Source organism: Oncorhynchus mykiss, chromosome 21 (genome assembly GCF_013265735.2).
Source record: "Oncorhynchus mykiss isolate Arlee chromosome 21, USDA_OmykA_1.1, whole genome shotgun sequence".
NCBI classification, from domain to species: Eukaryota; Metazoa; Chordata; class Actinopteri; order Salmoniformes; family Salmonidae; genus Oncorhynchus; species Oncorhynchus mykiss.
This window is the reverse complement of record NC_048585.1, coordinates 46,372,280-46,387,492: the sequence shown is the minus strand read 5'-3', so window position 1 is coordinate 46,387,492 and position 15,213 is coordinate 46,372,280. Positions and strand designations below refer to the sequence as shown.

At 43.0% G+C, this 15,213-nt stretch overlaps 1 protein-coding gene across 1 annotated transcript in view; it reads left to right on the top strand.

The window, feature by feature from the left end:
- Positions 1 to 15,213, top strand: part of LOC110500599 (phospholipid-transporting ATPase ABCA1) — a 223,800-nt gene that overhangs the window by 194,016 nt on the left and 14,571 nt on the right. The window contains exons 39-40 of the mRNA XM_036956518.1: positions 2,251 to 2,354; positions 3,665 to 3,757. Of these exons, the coding sequence (XP_036812413.1) occupies positions 2,251 to 2,354; positions 3,665 to 3,757 (197 nt within the window). The remainder of the gene's footprint in view (positions 1 to 2,250; positions 2,355 to 3,664; positions 3,758 to 15,213) is intronic.

The window sequence follows — 15,213 nt, the reverse complement described above, 5'->3', positions numbered from 1 at the left end:
GAAGAACAAGGAACACACCAGGGAGGTCCGAGATACTGTTGTGAAGAAGTTTAAAGCCGGATTTGGATACAAAAAGATTTCCCAAGCTTTAAACATCCCAAGGAGCACTGTGCAAGCGATAATATTGAAATGGAAGGAGTATCAGACCACTGCAAATCTACCTAGACCTGGCCGTCCCTCTAAACTTTCAGCTCATACAAGGAGAAGACTGATCAGAGATGCAGCCAAGAGGCCCATGATCACTCTGGATGAACTGCAGAGATCTACAGCTGAGGTGGGAGACTCTGTCCATAGGACAACAATCAGTTGTATATTGCACAAATCTGGCCTTTATGGAAGAGTGGCAAGAAGAAAGCCATTTCTCAAAGATATCCATAAAAAGTGTTGTTTAAAGTTTGCCACAAGCCACCTGGGAGACACACCAAACATGTGGAAGAAGGTGCTCTGGTCAGATGAAACCAAAATTGAACTTTTTGGCAACAATGCAAAACGTTATGTTTGGCGTAAAAGCAACACAGCTCATCACCCTGAACACACCATCCCCACTGTCAAACATGGTGGTGGCAGCATCATGGTTTGGGCCTGCTTTTCTTCAGCAGGGACAGGGAAGATGGTTAAAATTGATGGGAATATGGATGGAGCCAAATACAGGACCATTCTGGAAGAAAACCTGATGGAGTCTGCAAAAGACCTGAGACTGGGACGGAGATTTGTCTTCCAACAAGACAATGATCCAAAACATAAAGCAAAATCTACAATTGAATGGTTCAAAAATAAACATATCCAGGTGTTAGAATGGCCAAGTCAAAGTCCAGACCTGAATCCAATCGAGAATCTGTGGAAAGATCTGAAAACTGCTGTTCACAAATGCTCTCCATCCAACCTCACTGAGCTCGAGCTGTTTTGCAAGGAGGAATGGGAAAGAATTTCAGTCTCTCGATGTGCAAAACTGATAGAGACATACCCCAAGCGACTTACAGCTGTAATCGCAGCAAAAGGTGGCGCTACAAAGTATTAACTTAAGGGGGCTGAATAATTTTGCACGCCCAATTTTTCAGTTTTTGATTTGTTAAAAAAGTTAGAAATATCCAATAAATGTCGTTCCACTTCATGATTGTGTGCCACTTGTTGTTGATTTTTCATAAAAAAATACAGTTTTATATCTTTATGTTTGAAGCCTGAAATGTGGCAAAAGGTCGCAAAGTTCAAGGGGGCCGAATACTTTCGCAAGGCACTGTAGATACTTTTGTACCTGTTTCCTCCAGCATTTTCACAAGGTCCTTTGCTGTTGTTCTGGGATTGATTTGCACTTTTCGCACCAAAGTAAGTAAATCTCTAGGAGACAGAACGCGTCGCCTTCCTGAGCGGTATAACGGCTGCATTGTCCCATGGTGTTTATACTTGCGTACTATTGTTTGTACAGATGACCGTGGTACCTTCAGGCATTGGAAATTGCTCCCAAGGATGAACCAGACTTGTGGAGGTTTGCAATTATTTTTCTGAGGTCTTAGCTGATTTATTTTGATTTTCCCATGATGTCAAGCAAAGAGGCACTGAGTTTGAAGGTACATTTACCTTTTTTTAAAAACTGGTACCGGTTACCTTCACATGAGTCCTTGGACACTTCTGGGGGTCGTAGAGCACCATCGTGTTCGTGAGAATCTCCCCTCTCACATTAGTTTGTAGCCCAAATGGTTTATATGCTACAAACAGAAGTTGGCACATCGATGGTACCGACAAATCCCCTAACACTTGTGGGGGTCATAGAGCAATCATGCTAGTGAGAATCTCCCCTTTCCATAGAGTTGTCTTAATAGTTAGGTCAAACCGTTTGGATGCTACAGATGTTTTCGTGAGAAGACAGATTTTTGGTATGTCTCATGGTCTGACAAACACCGCTCTAGCTCTTCCACCTTTCACCGCAGATGCTGAAGTGCTACATCTGCCGATGCGGTATCTCTACCTTAATCGGACAGATTTTAATGGAGATGTTCTTATTATGTAACTTAGATTTAATTTAGTGTGTTAATCGACTCTAGGGGCTTTGAAAAGGATAGATAGATTAAATAAAATACCCCAAAATATATTATTTTTATGGACAATCATTTTAAGCTTAGAATGTTTGTCTACGGATGTGGAACATGAAGTAAGATTGAGAGAATTTTAAGGGAGAATAGGAGTAGAGATGGGATAACATCGAACTTAATGGAGGTCAAATGTTGAGGGAACGTTTTTTTCCCATTACTCTAGGACGAGCCAACGACAGGGATGGACCCCAAAGCCAGACGCTTCCTGTGGGACTGTATCCTGAGTGTCATCAAAGAGGAACGCTCGGTCATCCTAACATCACACAGGTACGTATTCTTACAGTTTTAAGGCCCAATTCTAACTTGAGATTTGTGAGTGTGGCTCTGAATGGCATTTTCCTGTTTTACTATTGGGTTCTCGTTCGCAAGGTTGAAAACATTAGCAATACAACACTTCTTCACGTCCTTGCAACATATGTTTTGGGGATTATGCTAAGGTAATAAAGCAATGCTAAACTAATTAAGGCATTTCTGAGCTGTGTCCTTCAAAAACCATGAGGAAATGAAAATTCCTTGAAAGTTACTGTTGGTCCTTTAAAGCTATTAGATCTGATTTTCAGAGTTAGACTTTACTGTCTTCATACACAATTAGTGAATGGGCCAGGAGGAGTAGACAATGGGGCAATAACCAATACGACACACCGGAACTCAAACTGAGAAATCCACGAAGTACAAACAACGAGATGGATAGTACTTCACTACATTCATGTTTATTCGTGACTCCAATGTTTTCTCTCTCCAACCTGCAATATTGTTTTCAAATCTTAACTTCTGTTTTAAGCGGGTGGTGCAAAACCCTTTTGTACAGTTTAGTTTGTGAATCCATTAACACCACTCCATATTGTGTTGTTTTTCTGAGAAACAAAGTACATTTGTTATATTAGCAATAGCGGGAACACGGCTCAGTTGCGTTCAATCGTCCATATCCCAACCAGGTGCTTTAGTTTGTCGAGTGGCTCATTCGGCAGGTTTTTACATCGTCATAATCCTAATTGCTCCATCCCTCAGCAAAGCAATACAAAGCCTCCACCTCAGCAAGAAATGAATCTGTCTGCATCCAAAATGGCTGCTGAAACTCAAAGAAACATAAAATAATACAAAAATGTACAGATGTTCTCCTCCCTTGTCTCACGCCCACTCTGTCGCGCCCTTTCAACGAACAGCGTGAAGCGAATCCCGGGGAAAATAATTGTTCAGCTAAAAGTTACCCATTGTCTGCAGTATTAACCACAGAGCAGGCGAAATGTGGATGCGGCAGGCATATTTCAAAGACGGACCAAATGTTTCTTGTTTTATTTCTTCAAATAAGGAAAAAGGCTGAGCTTGAACATTGGTCATTAGTCAGCCCTCTGTGTGCAGAGAGGACATTGTAGACAACAAAACCCCAAAAATGCTTATCTTACTGACTCTTGATTCAGGTCTGCAAATCTTTTGACTAATGTTTACATAGAGTCAACACCTTTTCACATAAACTTAATTATATAGTCCTATAGTACACAATTGAACCTCTCTCTCTCTCTCTGTCTCTCTGTTTCTCTGTCTCTCTCTCGCTCTCTCTGTCTCTCTGTCTCTTACAGCATGGAGGAGTGTGAGGCCCTGTGCACACGCATGGCCATCATGGTGAATGGACAGTTCAAGTGTCTGGGCAGCATCCAGCATCTCAAGAGCAGGTGAGGCCTCAACAGTGTCACTAAACACTAGGCCATAGGCCACAGCTTTAATGCTGCTCTCAATGTGAAATTCCAAAAGCAATGTATAGCAACCGATACGCCACACCTGCAAAATGAGTGACATACAAAAACAAGATTACATTTAGCATTTACAGGATCAGTTAGGGTTAAATGCATAGCCACAGTAGGGGTGCTGCAGCTCCCTTGAAAAATAAATCATAAATAAATAATGAATACATAATTTGTATTTTTTTATTCTCACAAAAGTAGTGCACTGGGACTGTATATAGCAGACTGATATAGCTGTAGCATGGGCAACCCACCCCCCTTTCCCCCAAACATCCTGCGGTTATGGTTAAGTGCCTTGCTCAAGGGCACATCGACAGATTCTTCACATAGTCAGCTCAGGGATTTGAACCAGAGATCTTTCGGTTAATGGCCAAACACATTTAACTGCTAGGATACTTACCTACCTCTAAGGCATGATGCCATCTAAGGTTTGTCTCTATTCTATGAAAACCAGCACACTTATAAAGGGAATTTATTAACACTCATACATCATCAGAGGTGATTCTGTCTTGGCGGTTCTCAAGAACATTATGCTCTAACTATCCCCCATGCTATTTTATGTAGGTGGCCTTGCCATAATAGATCAACTCACCCTAGCCCTCTCTTGACATGATAGTTGGCCTTGCCTTAAAGCTGTGATCCACGATAGGCGAAAAAAGGCATTTGCTATTATTTAGTTTTGAGGAAATGAGCATCTCATGCAGCATCGTGGTAAAAGCAATTGTAGTACATAATCTGCTGTGCTATCACACGTGCCATGACAACAAAAATAACGTGCTGGATGTTTTAAGTAACGTCTTTGTTGTTGTAATATAGCAAACTGACGTGGCCGTTTCACTGCTATCGATTCCAGTCTTTGATTAAAGAGGAAATGTAGTACTACTCTATAGAGTAGTGTGTTATTATGTAGTATTATGTGAATAGCTCATGTTGGTTTTTCCCCTATTTCATGATGAAGTGAAAAAAAATTCAAGTCAGAGCGGGAGGAGTGGAAAGTGGGAGGTGGGAGGGGAGAGAATGTATGTTAGGTCTGAGCAACGATGTCAAGGGTATTTCCCATCAAGAGGTTTGATGTCATATAATCTCTGTGGCTGTTAAATCAGAGGAGAGAGAGCGAGAGGGTGTGGGGGGGGGGAGTGAGTGGAGAGAGAAAAAGAGAAGGAGACAGAGAAAAAGAGAAGGAGAGAGAGAAAAAGAGAAGGAGAGAGTAGGGAAGAGAGAGAAAAAGAGAAGGAGAGAGTAGGGAAGAGAGATGTGCTTACCTGTCCTTCCCAGCTGTAGCCGTAATTAACAGATCCTCTTTGTCAATTACTTCCTGTCCTCATGGAGAACAAGACCGTCTTCAATATGAACAACACTGTATGGATAGGGGATGTGGAAAGAGGGAGGTGCTGAAAGGGTTAACCCCTGATTAAGTATTGTGTAATCACTCACTCCACAGATTAAAGCAGTTAGGGGGAACAAGTAAACGTTACAGGTACATTTAAATGTTTCTGTTTTGTTTGGTAATTGTGGGTCGCGAGAGTTTTTGTAGTGAATTGCTATCGGTCAGTTCTTGGGACACAGTGAATACTATTAAATTAATAAGCATCACTATCTCTTTTGTGTAATTAATGTTTCATGAGGTGTGGGGCCGTTAATGACTGAAAAGGCAATTAAAGGTCCAATGCAGCCGTTTTGATCTCCATATCAAATCATTTCTGTGTAAAAACTTTACTGCTCTAAAAAAAAATACAAAATTGCTTCTCAGCAAAGTGCAATTTCTCAAGCAAGAATTTTACTTGGACTGTCAGGTAGTGAGTGACCTGAGAGGGGAGGGGAAAACTGAAAACCAGCAGTTATTGGCAGAGAGGTTTGGAACTCTTATTGGTCTATTAACTAATTTACCGCCTGGTGATGTCACCAGGCAGACCAAAACTCCATTCCACCAAAAACAGGCTGAAATTTCAGGTGGTCTTTTCAAACAGCTCTTATACTAAAAGGCCATTATCATCATTTTCACAATTTCACAGCATTATTCGAACCTCAGTGTGGAAATATATATATAAAGCACAAGAAAATCGAGTTGTTGACTACACTGGGCCTTTAAGGACTGTCTCTTTCCTTTCCACTCTCTCCCCCTGCCACGTGCGCCTATGAAATGACAGAGAAACGGGACAGACGGACGGACGGGGGACGGGGGGCGAGTGTTTGATCAACCATTTTTAAAGTCAAGCTGCGCAAACCACTATGCAACGTAATCTATTCACATTGGAAGCATGCTTTTCTCCTGCTTGTTTATGTAAATGCTCCCCGCCATGTGGCGAGGGAGGTGTGTGTGTACGCAACGTCTCCCTAATACCCAAGCTGTTGCAGATTTGGAGTGGAAACTTCCATCAGCGTGTCACTGGCGGGGGGGCGAGGCAGGTGGTGTACTGCTGTCGCATTAGTGACTGACCTGCATGGTGGGCAGTGCGACTTGTTCTCTCCTCCACCCTCTCCTTCTCCCATTGCTGAGAGAGAGTGTGGAATCTCGCCACAGGTGCCTCTCACATTTTGACCCCCTATAGCGAATGTGTAATACACGCTAGCCCACCTCACCCCCACTGATCCTCCTCTCCTCCAAACATCTCGCTACATTACCCGTGTTTATTTATCCTCCTGCTGCCTCTCTCTCTCTCTCCTCCCATCTCTTTCTCTCTTCCCAGCTCTCTCTACCTCCTCATCTGTCTCTCTCTCTCTCTCTCCCCTCATCTCTCTCCCCCATCTCTCTCTCTCCCCTCATCTCTCTTTCCATCTCTCTCCATCTCTCTCCGTCTCTTTCTTTCTCCCCATCTCTCTCTCTCATCTTCCCTTCTCCCATCTCTCTCTCTCCCCATCTCTTTCTCCTCATCTCCCCCCTGTTGCCTCTCATCGCTCTCTCTCTCGCTCTCTTCCCATCTCTCTCTCTTCCCATCTCTCTCTCTCTCCCCATCTCTCTCTCTATCTCCCCATCTCTCTCCCTCTCCCCATCTCTCTCTCTCTTCCCATCTCTCTCTCTCTCCCCATCTCTCTCTCTCTCCCCATCTCTCTCTCTCTCCCCATCTCTCTCTCTCTCCCCATCTCTCTCTCTATCTCCCCATCTCTCTCCCTCTCCCCATCTCTCTCTCTCTCCCATCTCTCTCTCATCATCTCTCTCTCTCCATATCTCTCTCTCCCCTCATCTCTCCCCTCTCCCATCTCTCTCCTTTTCTCTCTCTACCTCCTCATCTGTCTCTCTCTCTCCCCTCATCTCTCTCCCCCATCTCTCTCTCTCCCCTCATCTCTCTTTCCATCTCTCTCTCCGTCTCTCTACTCATCTCTTTCTTTCTCCCCATCTATCTCTCCTCTTTCTCCCCATCTCTCTCTCTCTCATCTTCCCTTCTCCCATCTCTCTCTCTCCCCATCTTCCCTTCTCCCATCTCTCTCTCTCCCCATCTCTCTCCCCATCTCCCTCTCTCTCCCCATCTCTCTCTCCCCATCTCTCTCTCCTCATCTCTCTCTCCCCTCTCATCTTTCTCTCCCCTCATCTCTCTCTCCCCTCATCTCTCTCTCCTCTCATCTCTCTCTCCTCTCATCTCTCTCTCCCCTCATCTCTCTCTCCATCTCTGTCTCCCTCTCCGTCTCTCTCTCCATCTGTCTCCCTCTCCGTCTCTCTCTCCATCTCTGTCTCCCTCTCCTCAACTCCACACTGCTGCCTCTCATCTCTCTCCTCATCTCTTTCTCTCTCCCCATCTCCCCACCACCCCCCCTTGCTCTCAGGTGGTGGTGGAACCAAACAACTGGCTCAAGCCTTTGTTTGTGCTGCCCTCTTTAGGCCACACCAATGACCTGTCTTCCCACCTTCTCATTGGAGCAGCCTGGCCAACAGCCGCATTGTTTTAACAACCCAACCCTGTCTATAAATCTGTCCCCAAATTAGCCAAAATAGCCCCATTCAAATCAGAGAGAGCCCACTTAACGCAGATAGGGGACGGACAACGTTTTAAGAGGGTGACATTTTTCAAGGCCTCATGATTGTTTTGCATTTAAGAGTTCCTTAACCTGATCCATGACCAGGTTGCATTTCAAATTAATCATTCGTCTGAAGGGGGGAGTTATGAAAGCCCAGCACAAAAAGAGAACCCGGGAGATGAATAAGTGGTAGTAAATACATGTTTTACAATCCAGAGGGATCCCAGGTGTTAAATAAACTGAAATGAAGTGCAGGGCAATGAAAGAGCTTCTACATCTCCTCTATTAGCTTGTCAGGGAAAGCGAGAAGGACGCGGGAAACGGGACCCTAACCTTTTCTTTTCCTGTGAGTTACATCATTCATCTGTCTGCAGATTGAGGGGTTATATGTTGTTTTTTTTGTCCTTACTTAAGGGGAAGCAGTGAAATAAAATATAAAAGAAAGCTGCAAAGTGCCTTTAATGCATTAAGGTAATTCGGCGTGCGCAGCAGGAGAGTTTTATAAGAGTGTCTAAAAGTTGGGATCAATCTAAGGATGTTGGCTTTGAAAAGTCTAATAAATCTGCTCTCGCTCTCTGTGCGGATTGACTCGGGTGCACTGTAGCTAAGTAGTACACTATCTAACTGACTGTCAGTGTCTGAGATGGATGGGAAAATAATACCCCTCACGGTTTATAATGCATTGGCGCATAGCTGTAATTAATAGTGTTTGCACACGGACAGATATCTAAAATCCTCTACGGCCAGAGAAAGCATGTGTGTTCATGAATGCAGTTTATGTATGCAGAATGTGTGTGTGTGCGGGCGCGCGCGCGTGTGTCTATTCCAGACCTCATGTGAACAGTGCGTTTTGAATTAAACATGCCTGTGCTGTGTGCATATCCATCGCCTGTGGGTTCTCTGTGCCGAGGATGCTTCAATGATGACCCCTATGGGCGACCTCTGTGTGTGACCCCCTCAAGGACTTCCTGCCCGATTAAAGCACGGCAACTCAGGCCCTTGGTGTGACCCCCCCCCCCCTCCGGACACAAGTATGGCTGAAGTTGGTGACCCTTTACCTCTATTCTGCCCTCTCTTTTCACACTCTCCCTCGCTCCACACTACACAGCACTCCAGCAGGTCTCTGCCCCTCTTTCTGAAGCTGGATGTTATTTGTTTAAAATTACACGGTTTGGGACTCTCCAACTGAGTCGGGAGAGGGGAGAGGGGAGCGGAGAGAGGGGAGAGAGGGAGAGAAGGGATAGAAGTGAGGAGAGAGGAGAGCGGATCCAGTATAATCAGAGAAGTTAGACATAGAGGCTCTGTAAAAAGCTGTGGAGCTTCACTTGTAACAGCCCTCGTAGGGACCGAGTCTGAATAATGAATGAATAATGAACTGTTGGATGAGATTTAAACCTCTGCCAACTAGACAGACAGGCAGGCAGACAGGCAGGCAGGTAGGCAGGCACCCAATCGGCAAATCAACCCCTAGCTCCCACTCTTGTGTATTTGTGGATATCTGAATGAAGTAGATAAGTTTGGCAAAAATTCACCTAGCATATCAGTGAGCAAAATAGTTATGTCAATGTTACTTATACCTTCCTCATCTTCTCAGATCTCCACAAGTGCATAACGTGTAGGGGAATATAGGGACAAGTGGTCCATTTGGGATTGGGCAAACAATTGACGAGTGAAGATGCTAGCATTTTCTATCGTGTTGAGATTATCTTATTGTGGTGAGAACAGAAGGGTATAAAGGGGGAAAATGAATATATAGCCCACCATTCTTCCTATAGCCACAGTGTAGCAGAGAGAGAGAGAGAGAGAGAGAGAGAAAATTGATCAGCCGCTTTTTACCACCGCTAACAAGAAGCATTTGATTACACATGCAAGCCTGAAACCCTTTCTCGCGACGCTACCGACCATTATTGCATTGTTTAAATGTTTTCGTCTTCGCTGAGCTCGGGACTTCTGAAGCTCGGCTGCTCCTCGCCGGCTTCAGACAGGCAGACTTCCTGTCTGGCCCAAGCCCATCACTAAGTGGAGGGGATTTTGTCAGACTCTTGACTGGATGATGAATCGGGCTTGATGAAAGCAGGCTTGATGAGAGCTAAGTCTCAAAACGGGTGAGATGTCAGAAGACTCCTGCTCAGACTGGCATCTCTATTAACTTAGCCTTTTGTTCATTCAAACTTTGTACTGATGGCCTATTTCAAAATACTATGGAAGGAAGTCCACTCTACTTTGTAATCACAGGGAATTGGACATTGCCTACTACTTACTAAAACTCCATACTAGGTACTACATACTATTTAGAACGTACTGTTTAGTAAAAAGGTATGCTGGTATGAGTACGAAACAAATATAAGCAGCAACAATAGACTCACCCTCATTATTTCAATTTGATACAGTGCCTTATTTCATTATCGGCTGATTATCAGCTTTTGTCAAACACAGGTGGGTCTGAAAAGATGACTCTCTTCCTCAATAGCATGCAAATAATTATACTAGATGAAAAGCCAAAATGAGTATGACATCCTGGCATTTAAAGCATCCTCAATTTTCAACATTTCACATTCTATAAAATGTTCTATTATCGCATATTCAGACACGACCATGGCTTGTTATTCGGTATAATGATGTATTGGCATTGAAAGGCTCTAGGGGTCGACAGACATTTTAAAATATGCGCTGTGAGGCTCTGTTCAAATACCTACACTAGCATACAGCTTATAATGAAGCAATGTACTGGCCGTGGATTCTAAGTTGTATGCTAGTACGAACATTGAAACATAGCCTTAGTGTGGTACTTCGAACACTTCCGACCTCGAGTAGCCATCTTTGTATTGGAGGACTCGCCACCCGGGGGAACCATTCGCCTTTTCACCACCACCGAGCTTCACAGCTCTCTCCCACAGCCCCCTGAGATAGTGGAGGCTGAGGCTTGCACACCATATCTCTAATTACTATTAAGGGATTGCTGCCTTTCCTTGCATGTAGCACTTAACAGCCCACAATGGACATTTCCACAAGTAAATATAACATTAGGAGATTAATTAAGCAGAAAACAACGGGTCATAGAGCACTAACGACAAAATAACAAGGTAAAGTGTCTTATTTTGTGCTTACTAGACACAGCGTCAAAGCCCAGCAAAATGCCAAATTGTAATTAGCGGATATAAGGCTGTGGCGGTCATGAAATTTTGTCAGCCGGTAATTGTCATGCAAATGACTGCCGGTCTCACGGTAATTGACCGCTAATTAGCATAAACACATTTAGCAACTCCCGACCTCCACAAGTACAAGCCTTTGGAACATATGCATTTTAAAAAGTCTAAGAAATCTATTTAATATACACCATCACAATAAATCCATTGTTTATTTTAGGCAGGTGTAAATAAATATTATGATATGAAGAAAATGTATTTCAGAAGAACATAATACAGTGCCTTCAGAAAGTATTCACACCCCTTGACTTTTTCCACATTTTGTTGTGTTACAGCCTGAATGTTATATTGATTAGATTTTGTTTAACTGGCCTACACACAATACCCCATACTGTACATGTTGAATTATATTTCTTGACATTTTTTACCAATGAATTAAAAACCTCATCTCTGTACCCCACACATACAATTATCTGTAAGATCCCTCAGTAGTTTAGCAGTGAATTTCAAACACAAAGAAGGGCACCTATTTGTAGATGGGTAAAAATTGAAAAAAGCAGACATTGAATATCCTGTTGAAGTTATTGATTACACTTTTAATGGGTGTATTGATACACCCATTAAGTCTGTAAAGGTCTGGGTGTAGCGTGTGCAGAGGAGTCAGGAGCAGGACAGCAGAGATGAGCAATAAAAGTAACTTTACTCAAAATCAAAATACATTTGAAATACCAAGCCCACAAAATCGGACCGAACAATACAAAAACAATCACGCATAAAAACCATGGGGAAAACAGAGGGTTAAAAAATGAACATGTAATTGGGGATTTCAAACCAGGTGTGTAAAACAAAGACAAAACAAATGGAAAATTAAAAGTGGATCAGCGATGACTAGAAGGCCGGTGACGTCGACCGCCAAATGCGCCCGAACAAGGAGAGGGACCGACTTCGGCGAAAGTCGTGACACAGTCACGACAAAGATACAGACATTCTTCCTAACTCAGTTGCTCAATGGCTGAGATAGGAGAAAATTGAGGACGAATCTACAACATTGTTGTTACTCCACAATACTATCCTGAATGATAGAGTGAAATGAAAGAAGCATGTACAGAATAAAAAAAATCCAAAACATGCATCCTGTAAGACACTAAAGGCACTAAAGTAAAACTGCAAAATAAATTAACTTTATGTCCTCAATACAAAGTGTTATGTTTGGGGCAAATCCAACACAACACTGAGTATCACTCTTCATATTTTCAAGCATGGTGATGGCTGCATCATGTTATGGGTATGCTTGTCATAGGCAAGAACTAGGGAGTTTTGGGGGATAACAATAAACAGAATTGAGCTAAGTACATGCAAAATCCTAGAGGAAGGCCTGTTTCAGCCTGCTTTCCAACAGACAATGGGAGACAGTACTATAACCTAAAACACAAGGCCAAATATACACTGGAGTTGCTTACAAATATGACATTGAATGATCCTGCGTGGCTTAGTTACAGTTTTGACTTAAATCGATGGCAAGATTTGAAAATGGCTATCTAGCAATGATCAACAACCAATTTGAAAGAGCTTTAATTCATTAGAGACTTACCCAGAAAGACTCACGGCTGTAATCGCTATTCTAACATGATTCTAACATGTATTGACATATGGGATGTGAATACTTATGTAAATTAATTATATTTCTGTCTTTAATCTTCATAAAATTTCTTAAAACATGTTTTCGCTTTGTCACGATGAGATATTGTGTGTAGATGGGTGAGGAAATAGATAATGTTAATCCATTTTGAATTCAGGCTGTAACACAACAAAATGTGGAATAAGTCAAGGAGTATGAATACTTTCTGAAGGAACTGTAGCCACTTCAATGCGCACTCGCTTCATCTTGGGAAAAATATCCTTTATATTTTATTCAGCTAAGTTCAATTATATTGCTCTTACTATAAATTCATATAATATAAAATAATGGCACAGGACTTACTCTTGTCTTCTAAATGAACTAGCTTACAGCATATGGTATGGCGCTTAGTCAGACAACATACAGTACAGTAGGCCGACTCATACAGTATGTTGTACTTAAAAGTGGTCATTTGAAACAGGTCTTGTACGGTAGATTAAGAGTTATTTGCCATCTTTAGTTGTGAATGATACAAACCTGATACAACAAAATGTCTGAGAAATCAAAACATATATGGGCTGCATAATAGGCTATTTATGATTCAAAATAAATAAAGCTTGCGCTCTGTTCCTGCACACGCTGACCTCTCAAGCGATCATATTTTCACCCATCAGACTATTCTTAATTTTACCTTGTTTATACTAATATGTAAAATTGGTTTCAATTTAGAGTGGCCCATTGCGAAATGGGCAGGAACAGAAACAGGGGGAATAGCGAATAGCAAAAGGATGCCGCTTTCTCTGCCTCGTTTTTCAATCCGGCTCCTCCGGTTTTATAGTGGAAGCATGTGAGGACAGCACACTGGGATAGGGATTGATTGAATATGTCCGTAAACACACTAGCCAGCTGGTCTGTGCACGCTCTGAGAACGCGGATAGGGATGCCGTCTGGGCCGGCAGCCTTGCGAGGGTTATCACGCTTAAATGTTTTACTCACGTCGGCCACGTTGAAGGAGAGCACATAGTCTTTGGTAGCGGGCTGTGTAGGGCGCACTGTATTGTCCTCAAAGCGTGCCAAGAAGTTGTTTAATTTGTCTGGGAGTGAGACATCGATGTCCGCGACGGGGCTGGTTTTCTTTTTGTATTCCGTGATTATGTGTAGACCCTGCCACATACGTCTCATGTTTGAGCTGTTGAATTTCGACTTTCCATCGTCTCTATACTGAAGTTTTGCTTGTTTGATTGCCTTGCGGAGGGAATAGCTACACTCTTTGTATTCAATCATGTTTCCAGTCACCTTGCCATGATTAAACTTGGTGTTTTGCGCTTTCAGTTTTGCATGAATGCTGCCATCAATCCACGGTTTCTGGTTAGGAGGGAAGGTTTTAAAAGTCACAGAGAGAACAAAACATCTCCAATGCACTTCCTAATAAACTCACTCACCAAGTCAGCGTATACGTTGATGTTATTGTCTGAGGCTACCCAGAAGATATCCCAGTTCACGTGATCGACGCAATCTTGAAGCGTGGAATCCAATTTGTCAGACAAGCGTTGGATAGACCTAAGCACGGGCGCGACCTGTTTTAGTTTCTGCCTATACGAGGGGAGCAACAAGATGGAGTCATGGTCAGATTTGCCAAATAGAGGGTGGGGGAGGGCCTTGTATGCATTGCGGAAGTTTGAGTAGCAGTGGTCCAAAGTTTTGCTCGAAAGGGTGCAACAATCAATGTTCTGAAATTAGCTTTGTTAAAATCCCCAGCTACAATAAATGCAGACTCAGGATATATGGTTTCCAATTTACATAGAGTCCAGTGAAGTTCTTTCAGGGTCGTCGAGGTATCTGCTTGGGGGGGATATACACGGCTGTGACTATAATCGAAGAGAATTCTCTTGGAAGATAATGCGGTCGGCATTTGATTGTAAGGAATTCTAGGTCAAGTGAACAAAAGGACTTGAGTTCCTGTATGTTGTTATGATTACACCATGAGACGTTAAACATGAGGCATAAACCCACGCCCTTCTTCTTACCAGAGATGTTTGTTTCTGTCGGCACAACGCATGAAGAAACTCGGTGTCTGTACCGACTCCGACAACATGTCCCGAGTGAGCCATGTTTCTGTGAAACAGAGAATGTTAAAATCTTTGTCTCTCTGGAAGGCAACTCGTGCCCTAATTTAGTCCACCTTGTTGTCTAGAGAATGTACATTGGCGAGTAATATACTCGGAAGCGGTGGATGGTGTGCTCGCCTTCTAAGTCTGACCATGAGGCCGCTCCGTCTGCCTTTCCTGCGGCGACCACGTTGTTTTGAGACGGCCTCTGGGATTAGAACCAATGTCCAGGGTGGAGCTCCGAACAAAGGATCTGCTTTGGGAAGGTCGTGATGTTGGGAAGTTAATGTTGCTCTTATATCCAATAGTTCTTCCCGGCTGTATGTAATAACAGTTAAGATTTTCTGGGCTAACAATGTAAGAAATAATACATAAAAAAACGAATTACTGCATAGTTTCCTAAGGACGTGAAGCGAGCTGACCATCTCTGTGGGCGCCATCTTGCTCTTTTCGACTCTCCAACCCTGTTCCAGCAGCTACCCAGTGCTTAATTTGGGAAATGTGAAGTATGTTCGGAAACATCAATAGTAACATGTTTTCACAACAAAACATATTTCATTACAC